Here is a 17,081-nt window from a genome sequence, read left to right as displayed (position 1 = left end):
CCTATTCACATTTTGCTGATGCGGTGATTAGCAAGTGGAGCAATTTTAAAGTATATATGCTTTGAATCAAAGATTGTACTCCTGCATCTTTAAGCTTGACTTTTCCAATCCCCAGCATCTCAAAATATTTATGTGAAAAAATAGCCAGAAACTATCAGGGTGTCAGTAATCTCATCTTGCAAGGTCTTTCATTATGGAAGAGTGCTGAAATCTTATATGAAGCAATAAGTTTACATTCTTAACATAAATCTTTCAAGAGTTAATGTAAAAATATTGCCAACTTTGCTTATCTTGATGATACAAGATTTAAGCATCCCCAAATCAAGCCATTGCAAGATGAAGGCCTTCTTGTATAACAATTGTGAACCCATCATTACTATACAGGCCCAATGCAAGTTGGTAGATATTGTATATTTTTTATTTCCCTGTGTAGGGCTTGCATTACTTGTTCAGCTTGCTTCCATGTCTAAGGAAGACCTAGAACCTGGTTTCCCTCCTACCAGTCTGCTTCTTTACCATTATACCATGATGGCTCTCTTTAAAAGCAGGTCATTTAAAGGTCTAAGCTGGAAGTACACATTCTGCCAACATTTTCATGGAGTTTATGCTTTTCAAGGCCAAAACCAATGTTGTCTATTCTGAACCAGACAGTTTTAAATTAATTAACACAACCATTGCATAGACACAACTTTTGGTAGAATTGAACATTTTATTAGGCGGTTTCAACATTACACATCACGGTCCTGTTCATAGATTACTCCCACCTGTTTTCGTGCTTCCTCCATGATACAGGCAATTGTTTCACTCTCGTCTAATGGCATGATAGGGCTTTCCTTCAAACCTGCATGCAAGATACAAGCTGAATCAGCAATAAATAAATTGTACCCTGCACAAAGGAGAAATCTACGGCTGTATTGCTGGATTTCTAACTCCTCAGCCTCAGTTTTGAATGGAAGCTATATGTTCTCTGTCCCTTTCCTAGAGTTCAATCTTCTTGTGAAGAATAAAAGCTTTATCCTTTGCTTCAAATGGGAACATCGTAATAGCTTACTTATTAGCCACATGATCGTTAGATCTCGATGTTAAACTGAGAAATAAGACCTAATAATTCAACGCAAAGATATAGTCAAGACAGAAAAGAAAATACCGTACTCCAAATAGAGAAAGAAAGAAAGAAAAGTTGAGATGCCCCTGCTCAGGTTGTAGGTTTTAGATTTTAGATTTAGGTTTTAAATGCAGATAAACCTCCTCGTGGTATATATTTGGCAAAATTGAAGCAGAAAAGGGGATAAATATTTTGCCAAGTCAGCTGTCAGTCATGAAGTTTGTTGAGTTTATTTGCTACCGATCTCACTGGGGGGCTACTCTAGGTAGCAATTACAGGTAGTCCTCAATTACAATAGCTTGCTTAATGACTTCAAAAGAACGGCACTGACTTGTGACTGTTTTTCACATTTAACAACGGTTGAGGAATCCCCATGGTTGCATGATCAAATTCAGACATTTGGCAAGTGACTCATGACGGTTGCAATGTCGTGGGGTCATGTGATTGCTCTTTGCAACCTGACAAGCAAAGTCAATGGGGAAGTCAGATTCACTTAACAACCGTGTTACTAACTTAACAACTGCAGCAATTCACTTAACAACTGTGGCAAGAAAGGTCATAAAGTGGGGCAAAACCCACTTAACAAATGTCTCACTTAACAGAAATGTTGGGCTCAATTGTCATAAGTCAAGGACTGCCTGTACTTAAAGAACACTAAAGGTGTTGAATTGTTCTTCATAGTCTCCAGACTTTTAATATTGTAAATTTCTAGAATGCAAGGAACGTTTCAAGTTAAAATTATGCAAAATAAGAGTAGGAAAAATTAACAAAAATAGATTAGCTGGTTATCAGAAATTCTTTGAAGCAGTTACCATATTTTTCAGAGTATAAGATGCACTTCCACCCACCCAAAAGAGGGTGAAAATTTGGGTGCGTCTTATACACCAAATGTAGCTCTGCCCACCTGCCGGCCCCCACCCTTTGGCCTCTGCCTCCCAGCAATTTATCTCTCTGCAGCAAACAGCCCGTTTCAGTTTTAGAACATCCTGATTAGCACAAGCAGCTGATTGTCAGTTGGATCGGCCTCCTGACCGTCAGCTGTTTCAGGCTGCAGGGATTGCCATTGCCTATTGCCTTGCGGGCCTCCGCTGTTTGCTGCTGGGAGGCAGATTTTTTTTTTTCTTGTGCTAATCATACAGTGATGAAAATGAAACTAAAGCAGGCTGTTTGCTGCAAGGAGGCAAATTGCTGGGAGGCAGAGACAGATTTTTTTTCTTGTTTTCCTCCTCAAAAGTACGTGCGTTTTATAGTCCGGAGCATCTTATACTCCGAAAAATATGGTACTTGTGCCAAAGGAGATGTTGCAAAATATTGACTGAGAGAGACTAAAGAATTTACTTGGAGCCCATAAGCAACTGTACATACATAGTATGCACCCAATTTGTAAGAAGATATATTTTATATACTTCTATATGTATATACTGTCTTTACTGAGGTATTTGTTGACACCTACAATTTCACCAGAGATGTCACAGTTGTTATAAGTGACAGCAGAGCTGAGAGTGAAATAAGCCAGATGCTAGAGATACAGTGTTTTTAAAAAAGAGGAATGGATGTAGATCAATCAAAGGAGATCTTCAGGGTTAAATAGACCTTCAGTCTCATCCAGGAGAAATCAGGACCACTAATTACCATTTTCCAGACACTCTCGGACGTGTTCAATCTGATACCGAAACCCAATACTGTGCTTAAAGTAGAGGTGCTCAAGAGAAGGTGGCAACGGCCATTCCCAGCGGTTCCCTTTCAGAAACATGACTGTAGGGCTGTTCATGTTGTCCGGGATCTAGGAAGAAAATCAGAATGGTCTTTCCAATGGCAGAATTGAAATCATATCATCTCTGCTCTGAAAATCTGCATATGATAGACAGTAACATTTACAATCCAGCCTGCACCAACCAGAGGTTATTCAATTAATATCCATTGTGTTTGTATTGCAATTTGAAACACACAAAGAGTAAAAAATATTAAATCCATAATCATGCACATCCAACATAGTCTTAATTAATTTATTAAGCTATAACACAAAAATCATACAGCCCTACTAAGAATTGATGTGCTCAATTTATCCACTTGTTAACATGACAGTTAGCGTGAGAAGTAGATACCCTGGTTGTTCTTTACTGGGCTGCTGAGATTCAGGATGTAACTGATGTTTTAGATACTCAAAAGAATCTGAATCTTGAGGCAGTAATTTTTCTTTTACTGTATTTTAATTTACACCATAGAATTAAAACAGTTGATCCATATAAAGTCATAATTGTCTGGCAAGCTAAAATTGGTTATGTTCCCCAAATTCAATAAATTAAGCTAAGCAAAAAGCACATTATGATAAAATGTGTGAACCTGGCTAGTTGAAAATGGATAGATTGTGAAGGTCATCACAATAACATTGCTCTGCATGGGCTAAAGATTTTCTCATGAATGAAGGCAAATATAAGGTTTAGTCTGTCTTCTGCCCAACCTCAGGAAAGTTCTCTACTGGAGTGTGTGCTTTGGGATATTCTATGCGTCATAGTTATGTGGTGCCTTCCTATTGGTTGATAGTGTGTTAATGGTGTTCTTTCCTTGTGCTGCCAAGAGCTCCTAAGCACCTTATAAGCGGTGATAAATCAGCACTCCTGTTGACTGACAAGGGGTCCATTACCCAGGCTTCAATTGTTTCCCTGGCTATCTTTGTTACCCGCATGGCCAACAATTTTAGTAGCTGTGATATTGAATGTATGTCCTTGTTCATTGCAAAGTGAGACGACTAACGAGATTTCCTGGCTTATACATCAAACTCAGTGCCCAAGTTCCTATTTATTGCTCACACCTAACATCTTGCAGGTTCTTCTGCTCTCTCAAAAATTGAGGTGTCCTTGGTGCTGTCTGAGCTTGGTTGTTTCCTTGCAGATGTTTCATTACCCAAATTAGGTAACATCAATGCCGAAGCTTTCCCTGCATCTTGGGAAAACCACCTGGATTTGACCAGCCTTGTCTGATATGGACAACACTGAACCCAAATTTGTATGGGTCGTGGTAGATGCGCAGACGCTCTTTGTAAGTGAGGCAAAATACTATCCCCAAATTGTGACTGTGAGGCCAAAAAATAAACCCTCCCAACACACAACGACAGTGTCAAAATAGAAGCTATAATGGAGATTTTGCTGTTTTCTTGTCTGAACAAATGAAGTAAAAAATTATACTTGTAACTTGGATATATGTTTGTAATCTTCCTGTTAAGATTTCAGATTCTATATTCTATGGTTTGTATTTTACCCATATTCCTTTCTACTGAAATATGATGTGAATGTGCCATATGATTGACAGAGAGGGAGTGGGAGTGCGAAAGAGAGAGAGAGACCGACAGACCACCAATTACCCACTCTTTTTAAGTCACTCATCTGCCTGCACTCAGTTCTCAGTTGTACTTGGTCCCATCTCCACAGGAGCACTTGGAATCTGACTCTGGTGAAGGACGTCTTTGACTTTCACAGTGTCCGTCCCTTAACAAATACCTTGATGGTGCCTTCAGTTCCTCCAATAGTTGCCTCTCCTGGTAGATCGACCATCATGGTGACGTTAAGAACAGCCTGACGGTTGTCTGAATAGTTGAGGATGATGCAAACGGTTTCGTCCACTCCTGAAAGGCATGGAAAAGGTTACCTGCCTAAGCCAGCTCCCTCAAGCCCATTGGACTAAGGCAGTGGTGGGTTCTAACCAGTTTTACCACCGGTTTGCATCGCACACGCACTTTGTGTGCGATTGCCACCAAATGTGCGCTTCGCTCAAGCACATTGAATAAAAAAACAGCTGAGGCATGGCAATCTGCTCTGCCGCACCTTACAGCTGAGCTAAAAACAAATAAAGGTAGGTATAGCACGGGGGCGAGGGGGAGGGCCCAACTGATGTTCAGAGCGAACCGGTTCACTCTCCTATCAAGATTTCCACTACCGGCTCTCCCGAACCGGGGAAAACCAGTAGCAACCCACCACTAGACTAAGGTCCCTTCCAACTCTTATTCTGATAACCTTAAGAGCCCATCAAGTCACATTTAATTTAACTTCTTTGCTGCAGGAGCACCTCAAATGTTTACCTGTTTTATACAGCAATCCTGAGGCCACAATCGATTGGGGCATTTCAGGCCCAAAAACCATAGAGGCAAACTCAACGCAGTAGCAGCCCAAATCCAGAATGACACCTCCGCCAAGTTTCTTATCCAACAGCCTTGGAATGTTGTCCATCCGAATAGCCAGTTGAGCTCGGAGCAGTTTTAAATTCCCAAGAGATTTCTGACACACTGTGCTACGGATTTGTTCAGATACAGGGAAGAATCTGGTCCAGAAGCCCTTAAAGAGATACACACACCAGTGTGTGGGGGTGAGGATGTATTAAGTTTCTAGTCCTTGGGGAGTGCTAAGGCCAAGCAAAACTTTGATCCCATCAGAAGCAAAATTCTAGTGATCTGTTGGGTGGTCCTTGACTTACAACCATTTCTTTAGTGACCATTCAAAGTAACAACAGCGCTAAAAAAAGTTACTATGGCCAGTCCTCACACTTACAACTATCTCAGCATCTCTAGCATTCACATGACCAAAATTTAGGCTCTTGGCAACCAGCCTATATTAACAATGGTTGCAGCATCCTGGACTCATGTGACTACCATTTGTAACCTTCACAGAAAAGCTGGATTCACTTAGTGACTGTGTGATTCACTTAACAATGGCAAAAAAGGTCATAAAATTGGGTACCACTCATTTATGAACTACCTTACTTAGCAACAGAAATTCTGGTCCCAATTGTGGTTGTAACTTGAGTGCGCTATGTAAAACTCTTCTCTGTTTTGTAGAGGGGGAATGACTTCTATTTAATATTTCTTAAAAGTGAACGAAAGACACCAACCAGTAGGTTACAAGCTAAGAAACCCTAAATTAAAAAGTCAGGGTATGCTACCACAGGACTAAGATTCTTGTTACTGGTAGTCCTTGACTTATGATTGCAATTGAGGCCAAAATTTCTCTTGTTAAATGAGACAGATGATAAGTGAGTTTTGTCCCCATTTTACAACCTCTTTTGACATAGTTGTTAAGTGAATCATTGCAGTTGTTAAGTTAGTAACCTGGTTGTTAAGTGGCCACATGTGTATTGGACCCGTGTCCCTCCTGGCTGATTTACTCAGCGCAGGAGGGGACACAAGGCTGGATCCAGGCGGTGATAACTGCCTCCTTGGAGGAGGGAACCTTTTTCTGCAGCCTTGAAGGAAGCGGTGATGTGACCCCTCCTCAAGAAACCTGCCTTGGATCCGGCTGTTTTGAGTAATTACCATCCAGTCTCCAACCTTCGCTTTCTTGCGAAGGTTGTTGAGAACATGGTGGCATGTCAGCTCCCGATGGCCCTGGATGAAACGGAGTACCTCGATCCATACCAATCGGGTTTCAGGCCCGGATACAGCACGGAGACGGCATTGGTCGCGCTGGTGGATGATCTCTGGAGGGCTCGGGACAGAGGTTATTCCTCTGTTCTGGTCCTATTAGATCTTTCGGCGGCTTTTGATACCATCGACCATAGTATCTTGCTGCGGCGCCTCGAGGGGTTGGGAGTGGGAGGCACCGTTTTACGGTGGTTCTCTTACCTCTCAGGTTGGACGCAAGCAGGAGGGCAGAGATCGACCATGAGGCCCATCACTTGTGGGGTGCCGCAGGGGTCGGTTCTCTCGCCCCTTCTGTTCAACATTTATATGAAACCACTGGGGAAGATCATCCGTGGCTTCAGGGTGAGGTATCAGTACGCTGATGATACCCAGCTTTTTATATCCACCCCGATCCAGCCCAGTGATGCCTTCGATGTGATGTCCCAGTGCCTGGAAGCGGTACAGGTCTGGATGGGGAGGAGCAGGCTTTGGCTCAACCCTGCCAAGACTGAGTGGCTGTGGGTACCGGCATCTCGATCCGATGGAGAGGTTATATCGCTGGCTGTAGGGGGCGAAGTTTTACCCCCCGTAGAAAGAGCACGCAACTTGGGTGTCCTCCTGGATTCACGGTTGAATTTAGATGATCACATAACAGCTGTGACCAGGGGGGCGTATGCCCAGATTCGTCTGGTGCATCAGTTGCATCCCTATTTGGACTGAGATGCTCTACGCACAGTTACTCATGCGCTAGTCATCTCCCGTCTTGACTACTGTAATGCTCTCTACCTGGGGCTACCCTTGAGGACCACTCGGAGGCTTCAGCTGGTGCAGAATGCGGCCGCACGGGTTGTGATGGGAGGGTCCCGATACTCCCATGTTACACCCCTCCTGCACGACTTGCATTGGTTATCAATTGCCCTCCGGGTGAGATTCAAGGTGCTGGTGATGACCTATAAAGCCCTATATGGCTTAGGCCCAGGATATTTGTCGGACCATCTGCCGCCAGCAACAACATCCCATCGCCCGGTGCATTCTCACAGGGAGGGCCTTCTCCGGGTGCTGTTGGCTAGACAATGTCGGCTGGCGACTCCCAGGGGCAGAGCTTTCTCTATGGGTGCACCCACTCTTTGGAATCAACTCCCCCTGGGGTTTCAGTTAGCTCCTGACCTTTGCACCTTCCGCCGCGAATTAAAAACATGGTTGTTTACATTGCCCAACCTGGACTGAGGGGGGTTGATTATTTTAATGGGTTTTAATATATGTTTTAAATTTATATTTATACATTTATGTATTTTGTATGTATGTTATGTTTCATTGGGTTTCTTTTTATTGTTGTGAGCCGCCCTGAGTCTACGGAGGTAGGGCGGCATACAAATCACATAAAATAAAATAAATAAATAAAATAAATAAGTGAATCTGGCTTCCCCATTGACTTTGCTTGTCAGAAGGTCACAAAAGATGATCACATGACCCCGGGACGTAGCAACCGTCATAAATATGAGTCAGTTGCCAAGTGGCTGAATTTTGATTATGTAACCGTGAGGCTGCTGCAAAGGTCATTAGTGTGAAAAATGGTCATAAGTCACTTTCTCCAGTGGCTGTTGTAACTTTGAACGATCACTAAATGAATTGTTGTGAGTTGAGGACTACCTGTACTTGATCTTTATACATTTCTCAGCCTAATTACCCTGCAGGGTTGTTAAAAGGATAAAAGAAGATGCGGGTTTGTCGTAGAATTTCCTACACCGCTTCCAGTGGAAACATACTCTTAGATGCTCTAGTCTATATAATATCAAGAAGGTTTCCTAACGTACAGATAGAACCTGCCTTCCTGTAACTCAGGGGTGTCATGCAGGATGCTTAGATCTGTCCCATGGGGCCGCCCTAGAAACAGTGAAGGACCAGCCTGCAGTGCTTCTACCAGCAATAACGGAGCTTGGGAGGGTTGCATGTGCCCCCCCCCAAGCTCTATTTCACTGGCAGAGGGCTGCAGGAGTCCATCACAGTCGAAAATGGAACCCAGGGGTCTGCTCGCAGCCCCCCCCCCAGGTCTGTTTTCACTGACAGAGTGCTAGCAAAACAAACTACTAGCAAAATTGGATCCCCTCCCCCACAGCCCCTCCTGGGCCACCACAGATGCCCCCCCCCGACACGAGTGATGTTGAGCTGGCCACCCCCACCCTGGCCATGCCCATCTGGCCACCCCCCACCCCCCCAAGGTCAACACAACCCTGATGCAGCTCTCAATGAAATCGAGTTTGACACCCCTTCTGTAATTTAAGACTATTATTTTGTATCCCATTCTCTGGCTGATAGAGAAGATCTCCATCTTCGTCAGAATTTAAGTGCTGTTAATATTTGTTCCTCATGTGTCTTTTTGGAAGGCTAAATTCCCTCAGTCTCCCTTCATGATCTCCAGGGAACATAGAGGGGGAGAAGGGGGAAACCACCACCTAATTCAAACCAAATGAATCAACCGCATTACAAGTGTGATTTATGTTCATTTGCATTATTTAATCAGCTTGCAGGAGATTTAGATCATTGTTTCTCAACCTTGGCAACTTGAAGAGGTGGGGATTTCCTCTCCCAGCCCTCAGCCCTGCCAACATGGGAGTTGAAGTCTACACATCTTAAAATTGCTAGGGTTGAGGAAGAATTGCTTTAGATTTTCAGTCATTTAAAAGTAGGAATGTGGGTTTTTAATCTCAGGAAGTGGGAATCTAAGGCTGGAATTCAAGTGGCATTTGTGTGGGGAGGAGGAATGAGAGAGGGAATAAGAACAGAAACTGATTAGGGAATGCAAAGACTGGATCATCTTAAGATAAGACGCCTCCACCAACCCTACAAAAAGAGGGGGGTTTAGCCGCATGAGATTGGAGAATTGCAGCCCAGACAAGTTGCATGATTGCTGCCCTGAAAGTCGTTTATAAAACCTGTTGGATTGCACATCGTACATGCCATTCTTGGAAAACCTCAAGCATTGACTTGTTTCTCTCAGAAGTTTGCCAATTTCCTGTCAGCTTGGTTAGGATTTTTGGGTCTGTGTACAACGCTGGGAATGATCAAAGTATTAAAGATTTTCTCCTGAGTCAGAAAGAGAGAAAAAGATCTAAGACGCCCTTATTGCTGATCATGGGACCAAAGTAGAAGAAGAAGTGAGATGCCGATGCAGTTTTTATGTCAATTAAGAAAGCTTCCTTTGTAAACTCCCCTTAATTGGAGAAAACCGGATTGTGTGGGATAGTGCTTAAGATTTAGGAGCAGGAGCAGGGAGATGCAGGCAAATTTCTTCTGATTCTGTCCTCCCTTTCTGACTATCTTGAGATGCATCCACATTTTAATCTTCTATTTTCATCACTGAATTAATTATCTTTCTCTACTTTTTTAATTTGATGTGGCCCACGGGTTGTATACATGATAGCCCATCCTTAAATTAAAACGTGTTGAAGGAAACTTTCCTGGAGCGCTAAGCTTATTAACAAAAGAAAACAAACAAAATAACTACCTATGATGGCAAAGGTAGTCCTTGACTTACAACAGTTCATTTAGTGACCGTTCAAAGTTACATGGCTGAAAAATGACTTACGACCATTTTTCACACTTACGACAGTTGCAGCATCCCCATGGTCATGTGATCAAAATTCAGACAGTTGGAAACTGACATATTTATGATGATTGCAGTGTCCTGGGATCATGTGCATTTGCAACTTGATGACAAGCAAAGTAAGTAACTTTTTTCAGTGCTATTGAAACTTCAGTCACTAAATGAATTGTAAGTCAAGGACTACCTGTATTTTACATATGCGCTTTCAAAATTTAATATAATACATGTATAGGTTTATAAAATAAGCTGAATAATTTCTTGGTGTGAACCCAAAGACATACAGTAAAATTTCTCCTGTTCTCACAACTGTTTTTAGTTATTTGTGCAGCAACAAAACAAGCCTTTCAAAATTGGGGCAGGGCAGGAAGTTGGGTGATTGATAATAATAAAGAATAAAGAATAATAAATCCCTCCCCAATTGCTCTCTATCTAAATATAATAGAGTATGATTTCCAATTTATAACCAGTGTTGTTGTTTTTTTAAAGTTTAGTTTCTCTTCAATAATAAAGTGGCAAAAAAGTACTTGAGTACATTCCTCAAAAAAGTCTAGACTTTTGGTCCACCTCTGATGGCTTCTACCACATGCTAAAAATGAAATTCAAAGAAACCCGATATGAGTGTAGCACAATGTGTGAACCAGTGGTGAAATGCAAAATTTGTTATTACCGGTTCTGTGGGCGTGGCTTGGTGGTGGTGGGGTAATGTGATTAGGTGGGCATGGCAAACTTTTTTTTTTTACTTTTAAAACCATTTTTTCTACAATCTCTTCGGCTGAAGAGGTTGTAAAAAAAGTGCTTTTAAAAGCCTCTGACGATCCCAGCTGAGGCACGTGATCATCAGAGGCTTTTTTTTTTTTTTACTTTTAAAAGCATTTTTTCAGCCGAAGAGGTTGTAGAAAAAGTGCTTTTAAAAATTAAAAAAAAAGCCTCTGACAGTTGTGTGGCTCAGCTGGGCATGGTGGAAGCAGGGATTTTTGCTATCAGTTCTCCGAACCACCACCCGCCATCACTACCGGATCGGGCGAACCGGTTCGAACCGGGAGCATTTCACCTCCGGTGTGAACCCAACCAGAGCTTGATTCCTAAAAGGTTACATTCCCTACCTCCATGAGGAAGACGTCATTCTCCCGAGCTGTTCGTATCATCTCCCGTACTTCACGGGCATTCATGCCCATGGGCTTTTCACAGAGAACGTTCTTCTTAGCCCGGAGGAAAAGGGTGGTTTGACCAAGATGCTGAGTGTTGAGAGAACCCACGTAGATCACATCTGGAGGGGGGAGCAGAAGACATCTCAGCAAATAGCAGAAAGTGGAAGAGAAGTAGAGGGGGAGACCAGGATTTCATTGGAGCTTGGAAGTCTTCTTATGTGCCTTCCTTTCTTTCCCTCCCCCTCTCCCTCCCTTCAGCCTCCACAGAGAGAGTCCAAATCCAGGTAGTTCTCGACATATGGCCACAATTGAGCCCAAAATTTATGAGACATTTGGTAACTGAGTTTTGCCCCATTTTACAACCTTTCTTGCCATAGTTAACTGATTCACTGCAGTTGATAATTTAGTAACCTGGTTGTTAAGTGAATCTGGCTTCCCCATTGACTTTGCTTGTCAGAAGGTTGCAAAAGATGTTCACATGACCTTGAGACACAGCAACGGTCATAAGTATGAGTCAGTTGCTAACCATCTGAATTTTGATCACATGATCGTGCGGATGCTACAAAGGTTGTAATTGTGAGAAACGGTCATAAGTCATTTTTTTCAGAGATGTTGTAACTTTGAACAGTTATTACATGAACAGTTGTAAATTGAGGAATACATGTAGTCAAAGATGGTGGCCATGGAATTTAAGCCTCCAGCTCGAATTTCCAGGAGCCCTCTTCTCTCCCTCCCTCCCTCTCTCCCTTCCTTCTTTCCTTCCTTGTATACATTTGTGTTAAATCTTATCTCCGAATATGCCTCATTATTTAGCAGAACCTAGCTGACCATGTCTGGGTCATTTCAGTGGAAGACTATCAGGACTTCCTACAGCTTAAAGTTAGACCAGGAAATCAAAACAGAAATCAGCAGCAAACCTCTTCAGCTTTTCCATCAAGAAAACTGGCTAGGCCCCTCTAGGAAGTGATCAAAATCAGAGCTAATTCAGGCTTTCTCTGAGGAGCTTGAAGCAATAATCCTTCATGCTTTCATTCATATTTTATCCCTTGTATAACTGGGAGATTAGATCAAAGTTTTTCAATCATAGCAACTTGAAGATGTATGGACTTTAACTTCCAGAATTCCCCAGCCAGCATGCTGGAAGTTGAAGTCCACATATCTTCAAGTTGCCATGGTTGACAAACATTGAGTTAGACATCTGACATAACTCTGTATTCCCTTAATTCAGAATAGAGTTGGGTGACTGGATGGAGCTGAGTATTTACTGGTCAGATGCCCTCCCTAACACCATGTGGGAGTTCCACAGCAGATTTTTTTTTCTTTGCACCCTAAGAGTGAGACATCTGCTGCTACCTAGCATTGAACTCTCAACCTTCTGAATGGAAGGTGATTGTCTTCACCATTAGGCTACCATGCTGTTTAAACATCTGGCATATGTCTTCCTAAACTGATTCCTCCTAACTTCAAGTCTAAATTTCCCTCAGGAGAGAGTTGCTTTCTTCCACAACCCTGCCGTGCCTGTTTTGGAACTGATTTTCTGTCCCCAAGGTCCATTTCAGCTCACCCACTTCAGGATCCTGTGCAAGTTCCTCATAAGAGCCATAGGCTCTGCAAATGTCATGCTGTCTGGCATATTCCTGGGCACGCTCAAGTTTGCTAGAAGCAATAGCAACTATCTGGAAAAAAAGAAGCAGCCAAATTAAATGAAGTTGGACATTGTATTTATTTATTTTTTTAACAAAGTTAGCCCTCCTGGTACTCAGAGGAAGGGACTACGGATGTTGAATTTTCAATTCATCCTTGCACATGATCAAAAGGGAATATGCATCATAGGAATTGTGTAGTTGCATATTGGTAGAAAGGTAGGGGAGAGCCATTGAGAAGCACAAAAGTTTGGAAGCATAGAAGTGTATCAAATGATAGATATAGCTCATTTTATTTTATTTTTCATTTCACTATTCGTCTTTGATTGCAGTACAGGTAATCCTTGAGTAACAATCACAACTGAGCCCAAAATTCTGGTGCAAAGTGAGACATTTGTTAAGTGAGTTTTGCCCCATTTTATGACTTTTCTTGCCACAGTTGTTAAGTGAATCACTTCAGTTAGTAACATGGTTAAGTGAATCTGGCTTCCCCATTGATTTTGCTTGTTGTGAGGTCAAAAAAAAAATGGCCACATGACTCTGGGACACTATGAATGTCATATGACTCATAAATATGAGTCAGGTCAGTTGCCAAGCATCTGAATTTTGATCATGTGACTGTGAGGTTGCTACAACAATCATAAATGTGAAAAATGGTCATCACTTTTTTCAGTGCTGTAGTAAACTTCGAACGTATTCAAGTACAGGTAGTCCTCCCCTTAAACAGTTTGTTTAAGCAATTCTAAGTATACCACCAATTTGCTCTTCCCGCTGGAATTAATCAGAAGTGGTGTACAACAGATGGTTTTACTGCAACCGAATTAGTTAACTCATTTTTTACTCTGAAGTGCAAGGAAAAGAATCTGAGTGGTGAATCGATTTGTTTTTGTTTTTCTTAGTAGACTACCTGAGATAGGAGTGGGACAATAGCTTGATAATTAGCACTGTCTCAGCTTTTTTAAAATTTTTATTTTAATGAGATTCCTAACTGATCTTGAAAATGATAAGATTATCTCTTGCTAGCTCTCTAGAGGAAAGAGAAGCATTGGAGTAGTTTCTCAGAAAGACTGAATGACTATAATAGGATGAGAAATTTTAGCTGATGTTAGCATAGCCCAGAGTGCAATCTTGTAATATTGTCTTAATTGATTGCTGAAGGGAGTTTTGACACAATTATGTACTGATTTGTTTTAATTCAAAGTAATGAAAGGCCAGGAGGCAACATGGTGTTGTACTAGAGCCGTGGTGGTGAACATATGCCATATGTGCCACAGGTGGCACGCAGTGCCCTCTCTGTGGGCACACGAACCGTCGCCCCAGTTCAGCTCCACCACACATGTGCGCGTGCCTCCTGCTGGCCAGCTGGTCATCTGGTCTCTGCTGCGCATATGTGGGGATGGGTTGCATGCATGGGGTGCACGCACATGCATGGGGGGGTGGGGTGCATGTGTGGGGATCGCATGCACATGCATGGGGGCAGGGCGCATGCACGGGGCATGCATTTTGAGGGTTCCCGCACACGCACGCTTTGAACACTCGGTTTGGAAAAGGTTAGCCATCATGTACTAGAGATATGAAGGCCATTGACTGTTCCATCCCATTTAAGTAAATTGTTTCCCATCAGTCTATAATCCCCAAGAATATTAGACTTGGATAGGTTTGGTTTTGGAGGAAGGGAGTGGCACCCCAACCATACAAGTTTTTAAAATTTGTTTTCTCAATGATTTCTGGATTTCTGCAAACCTCAAGAGGATTTCTGGATGGAGCCGTGGTGGTTAGAATGCAGTAATGTAGGCTAATTCTGCTGTTTGCCGGCTGACAGCAGTTTGGCAGTCTGAGTCTTACCGGCTCAAGCTTGACTCAGCTTTCCATCCTTCTGAGATTGGTAAAATGAGAACCCAAATTCTTAGGGGCAATATGCTGACTCTGTAAACCGCTTAGAGCGGGCTGTAAAGCACCGTGAAGCAGTATATAAGTCTAAGTGCTATTGCTATTTGGGCGATGTCAACTGTAGCAGCTTTACTCCTAGCCGGACCATTGAATAGTTGAGTTTCAGGGCTGGGGAAACCCAACTATTCTTTTGGCATATTCAATCAGGACAACACTTCAGCCTATTCTAGGTGTATGATACTGTACACACATATATGAGTCTCTTAAGGAGATGCAGAAAACTACCAATATACAAAATATATTGGTAGTTTTCTGCATCTCCTTAAGAGACTCATATGTGTGTACAGTATCTTACAAAATAAGAGGCCAGTGATAGCCCTTAAAAGCAGTCAGGAGGGAGTCCAATGGTGGTTGATTCTTGGTTATTGATTCTGTTTGGGAAGCAGGAATACAGCATTGAAAAATGAAAATGTGAGAGACCGCCTTATATAAAACCAGCACACCAATCTTATTTATGCTACTCCATCACCCCTGGTTCGACACTGCAATCCCAGGTTTCTGGCAAGGCTCTTCTCATGCTTGCTTTAAGAACCCAGAGACTGAATTTGGAACTTTTTAAATGGAAAGTATGTCCTGCTACACAAGTACAACTCAGCAAAGTCTTTATACTAAATTCAGCTATTCATCTAGTTTGCAGCAGTCTACTTTAACTGGAAGAGTCTCTCTATTCTTCAAGAAAGGTCTTCTTTATTTCTTGTTACCAGCAATTAAGCCCAAGTCCTTGTTTATAAAAACAACAACAACAACCAGATTCTCCTTGGCAGAGCTACAGATATTTTTTTTAAAAAAATCCCCTCCAGATCCAAGTTATAATGTCAAAAAAAAAAAAAAAAAAGCTTTTCTGGTTACATTTCGAACATCTTTTTAAGATGCATCAGCTTTTTCAGAAGAAAACCAACTATCTCCCCATACCAGCGCACTCTCACACTCTCACACATTCTCAGCATGTGATACAACCTTGTGATCTGCTGGCAGAGTTTTCAAGGCCACAATGAAGTCGTGGGAAATCTTCCCAGCAGAGCAGATTCCCCAGCAGAGAGGCATGGAAGATTTTGGGTGTCTTGATGGCTGAGAAAAGTGAGATGTTTCTATTCTGCCTTTCCCCCCCCTTGTATGAAGAATCTGGATCAGCAGCTGCCTACATTTAGGAACCTGTGGCTTATAAAAGGGGCAGAGTAGCTCTGGGGCTGGGAGACGCCCTGCGTGGCTGCTCCTCTCTGTGTTTGGGGTGGAGTACCAAGCCTGAATTTGCATGGAGAATGTGTACATGGCAAAGATAGGAACCCCTACTTGTGTGAATTAAACTCATGGACCATTTGGCTAAGAGCTGCCTACCTGCCTGCCTCCTGCCCTGACCTTCAGAGTCCTGGAAGGTGAGACCTCTGGAGCTACCTCTAATCCTCCTGGGGTCTATTTTTAACTAAGCATCCTCTCTTCTTGGCAGCTGGGTTGTCATCACAGCTAAATGTTATGAACACAATTAGAATGTGATGAAGTGGTCCTTTGACCCCACATTGGGCCCTGGTTTTAGGGCTGGGCTCCCATTTCAGCCTAGCGCTCTTGTATTCCCTACGTTAAAAGACTGCAAGGTATGTTGGGAAGATGCTGAGACGGAAATATATTTGGAGGGGCATCAAGTAAAGATGGAAATAGGGGGCAGCATTTGGTGTTGATGTAATGGAAACATTGGTCAATATTACGTTATGTGGCCAAAATTTAAACATCAGGATAAATTACTTCCTGTATACAATATATTATGTATCTGTTCTTTTCTTTTTCTCCTCTCTCTCTCTCTGATTTGGATTGGGAATTTTTAAAAAAATCACCAGGCATACAAGACTATCTGGGCTGCAAACATCAAACCCACCACTAGATGTCAGCAGAGATTTTGTGTGTGTGGAGTATCTTTTTGCTGCCACATACTGGTCATCTGAACTTCTGAAAACTCTAATATCACAGACGAGAGGTTAAAAAGATCACTGTTCACTACCCACCAGCATTCTGCAAGCTATGACACAGAGAGCAAAGTTTTCTTCTGAAAATAGTACAAGGGTAAGACTTGATATAGTTGAAGACGTTCTTGTAAGAAGAAGGATTCTTCCAAAATAGTCCACCAGATTTCATTCCATTCAACCTCATTAAAGAGAGTAGCAGCAGTAAGTTCCACCCACCTTTTCCTTTCTCTGTACAAATAGTCCTTGACTTACAACCATTAATTTAGTGACCGTTCGAAGTTATAATG

The 17,081-nt window shown here is 42.3% G+C and overlaps 1 protein-coding gene across 1 annotated transcript; it reads right to left on the bottom strand.

Annotated features, from left to right (window-relative positions):
* Nucleotides 1–689: 689 nt before the first annotated feature.
* DHDH (dihydrodiol dehydrogenase) lies at nucleotides 690–16,017 on the bottom strand. Its single transcript, XM_034423257.3, has 7 exons — nucleotides 15,797–16,017; nucleotides 12,811–12,922; nucleotides 11,202–11,365; nucleotides 5,181–5,433; nucleotides 4,603–4,727; nucleotides 2,738–2,888; nucleotides 690–841 (listed from the first exon to the last, which is right to left on the bottom strand). Exons 1-7 carry the CDS (start codon nucleotides 15,881–15,883, stop codon nucleotides 729–731), a joined length of 1,005 nt encoding a protein of 334 aa, XP_034279148.1. The 5' UTR covers nucleotides 15,884–16,017; the 3' UTR covers nucleotides 690–728.
* Nucleotides 16,018–17,081: the final 1,064 nt, after the last annotated feature.

The sequence above is a fragment of the Pantherophis guttatus genome, chromosome 4 (assembly GCF_059756535.1).
Source record: "Pantherophis guttatus breed Tessera chromosome 4, ASM5975653v1, whole genome shotgun sequence".
NCBI lineage: Eukaryota > Metazoa > Chordata > Lepidosauria > Squamata > Colubridae > Pantherophis > Pantherophis guttatus.
The sequence above is the reverse complement of the archived record's forward strand: the minus strand, read 5'-3'. Positions and strand labels throughout refer to the sequence as shown.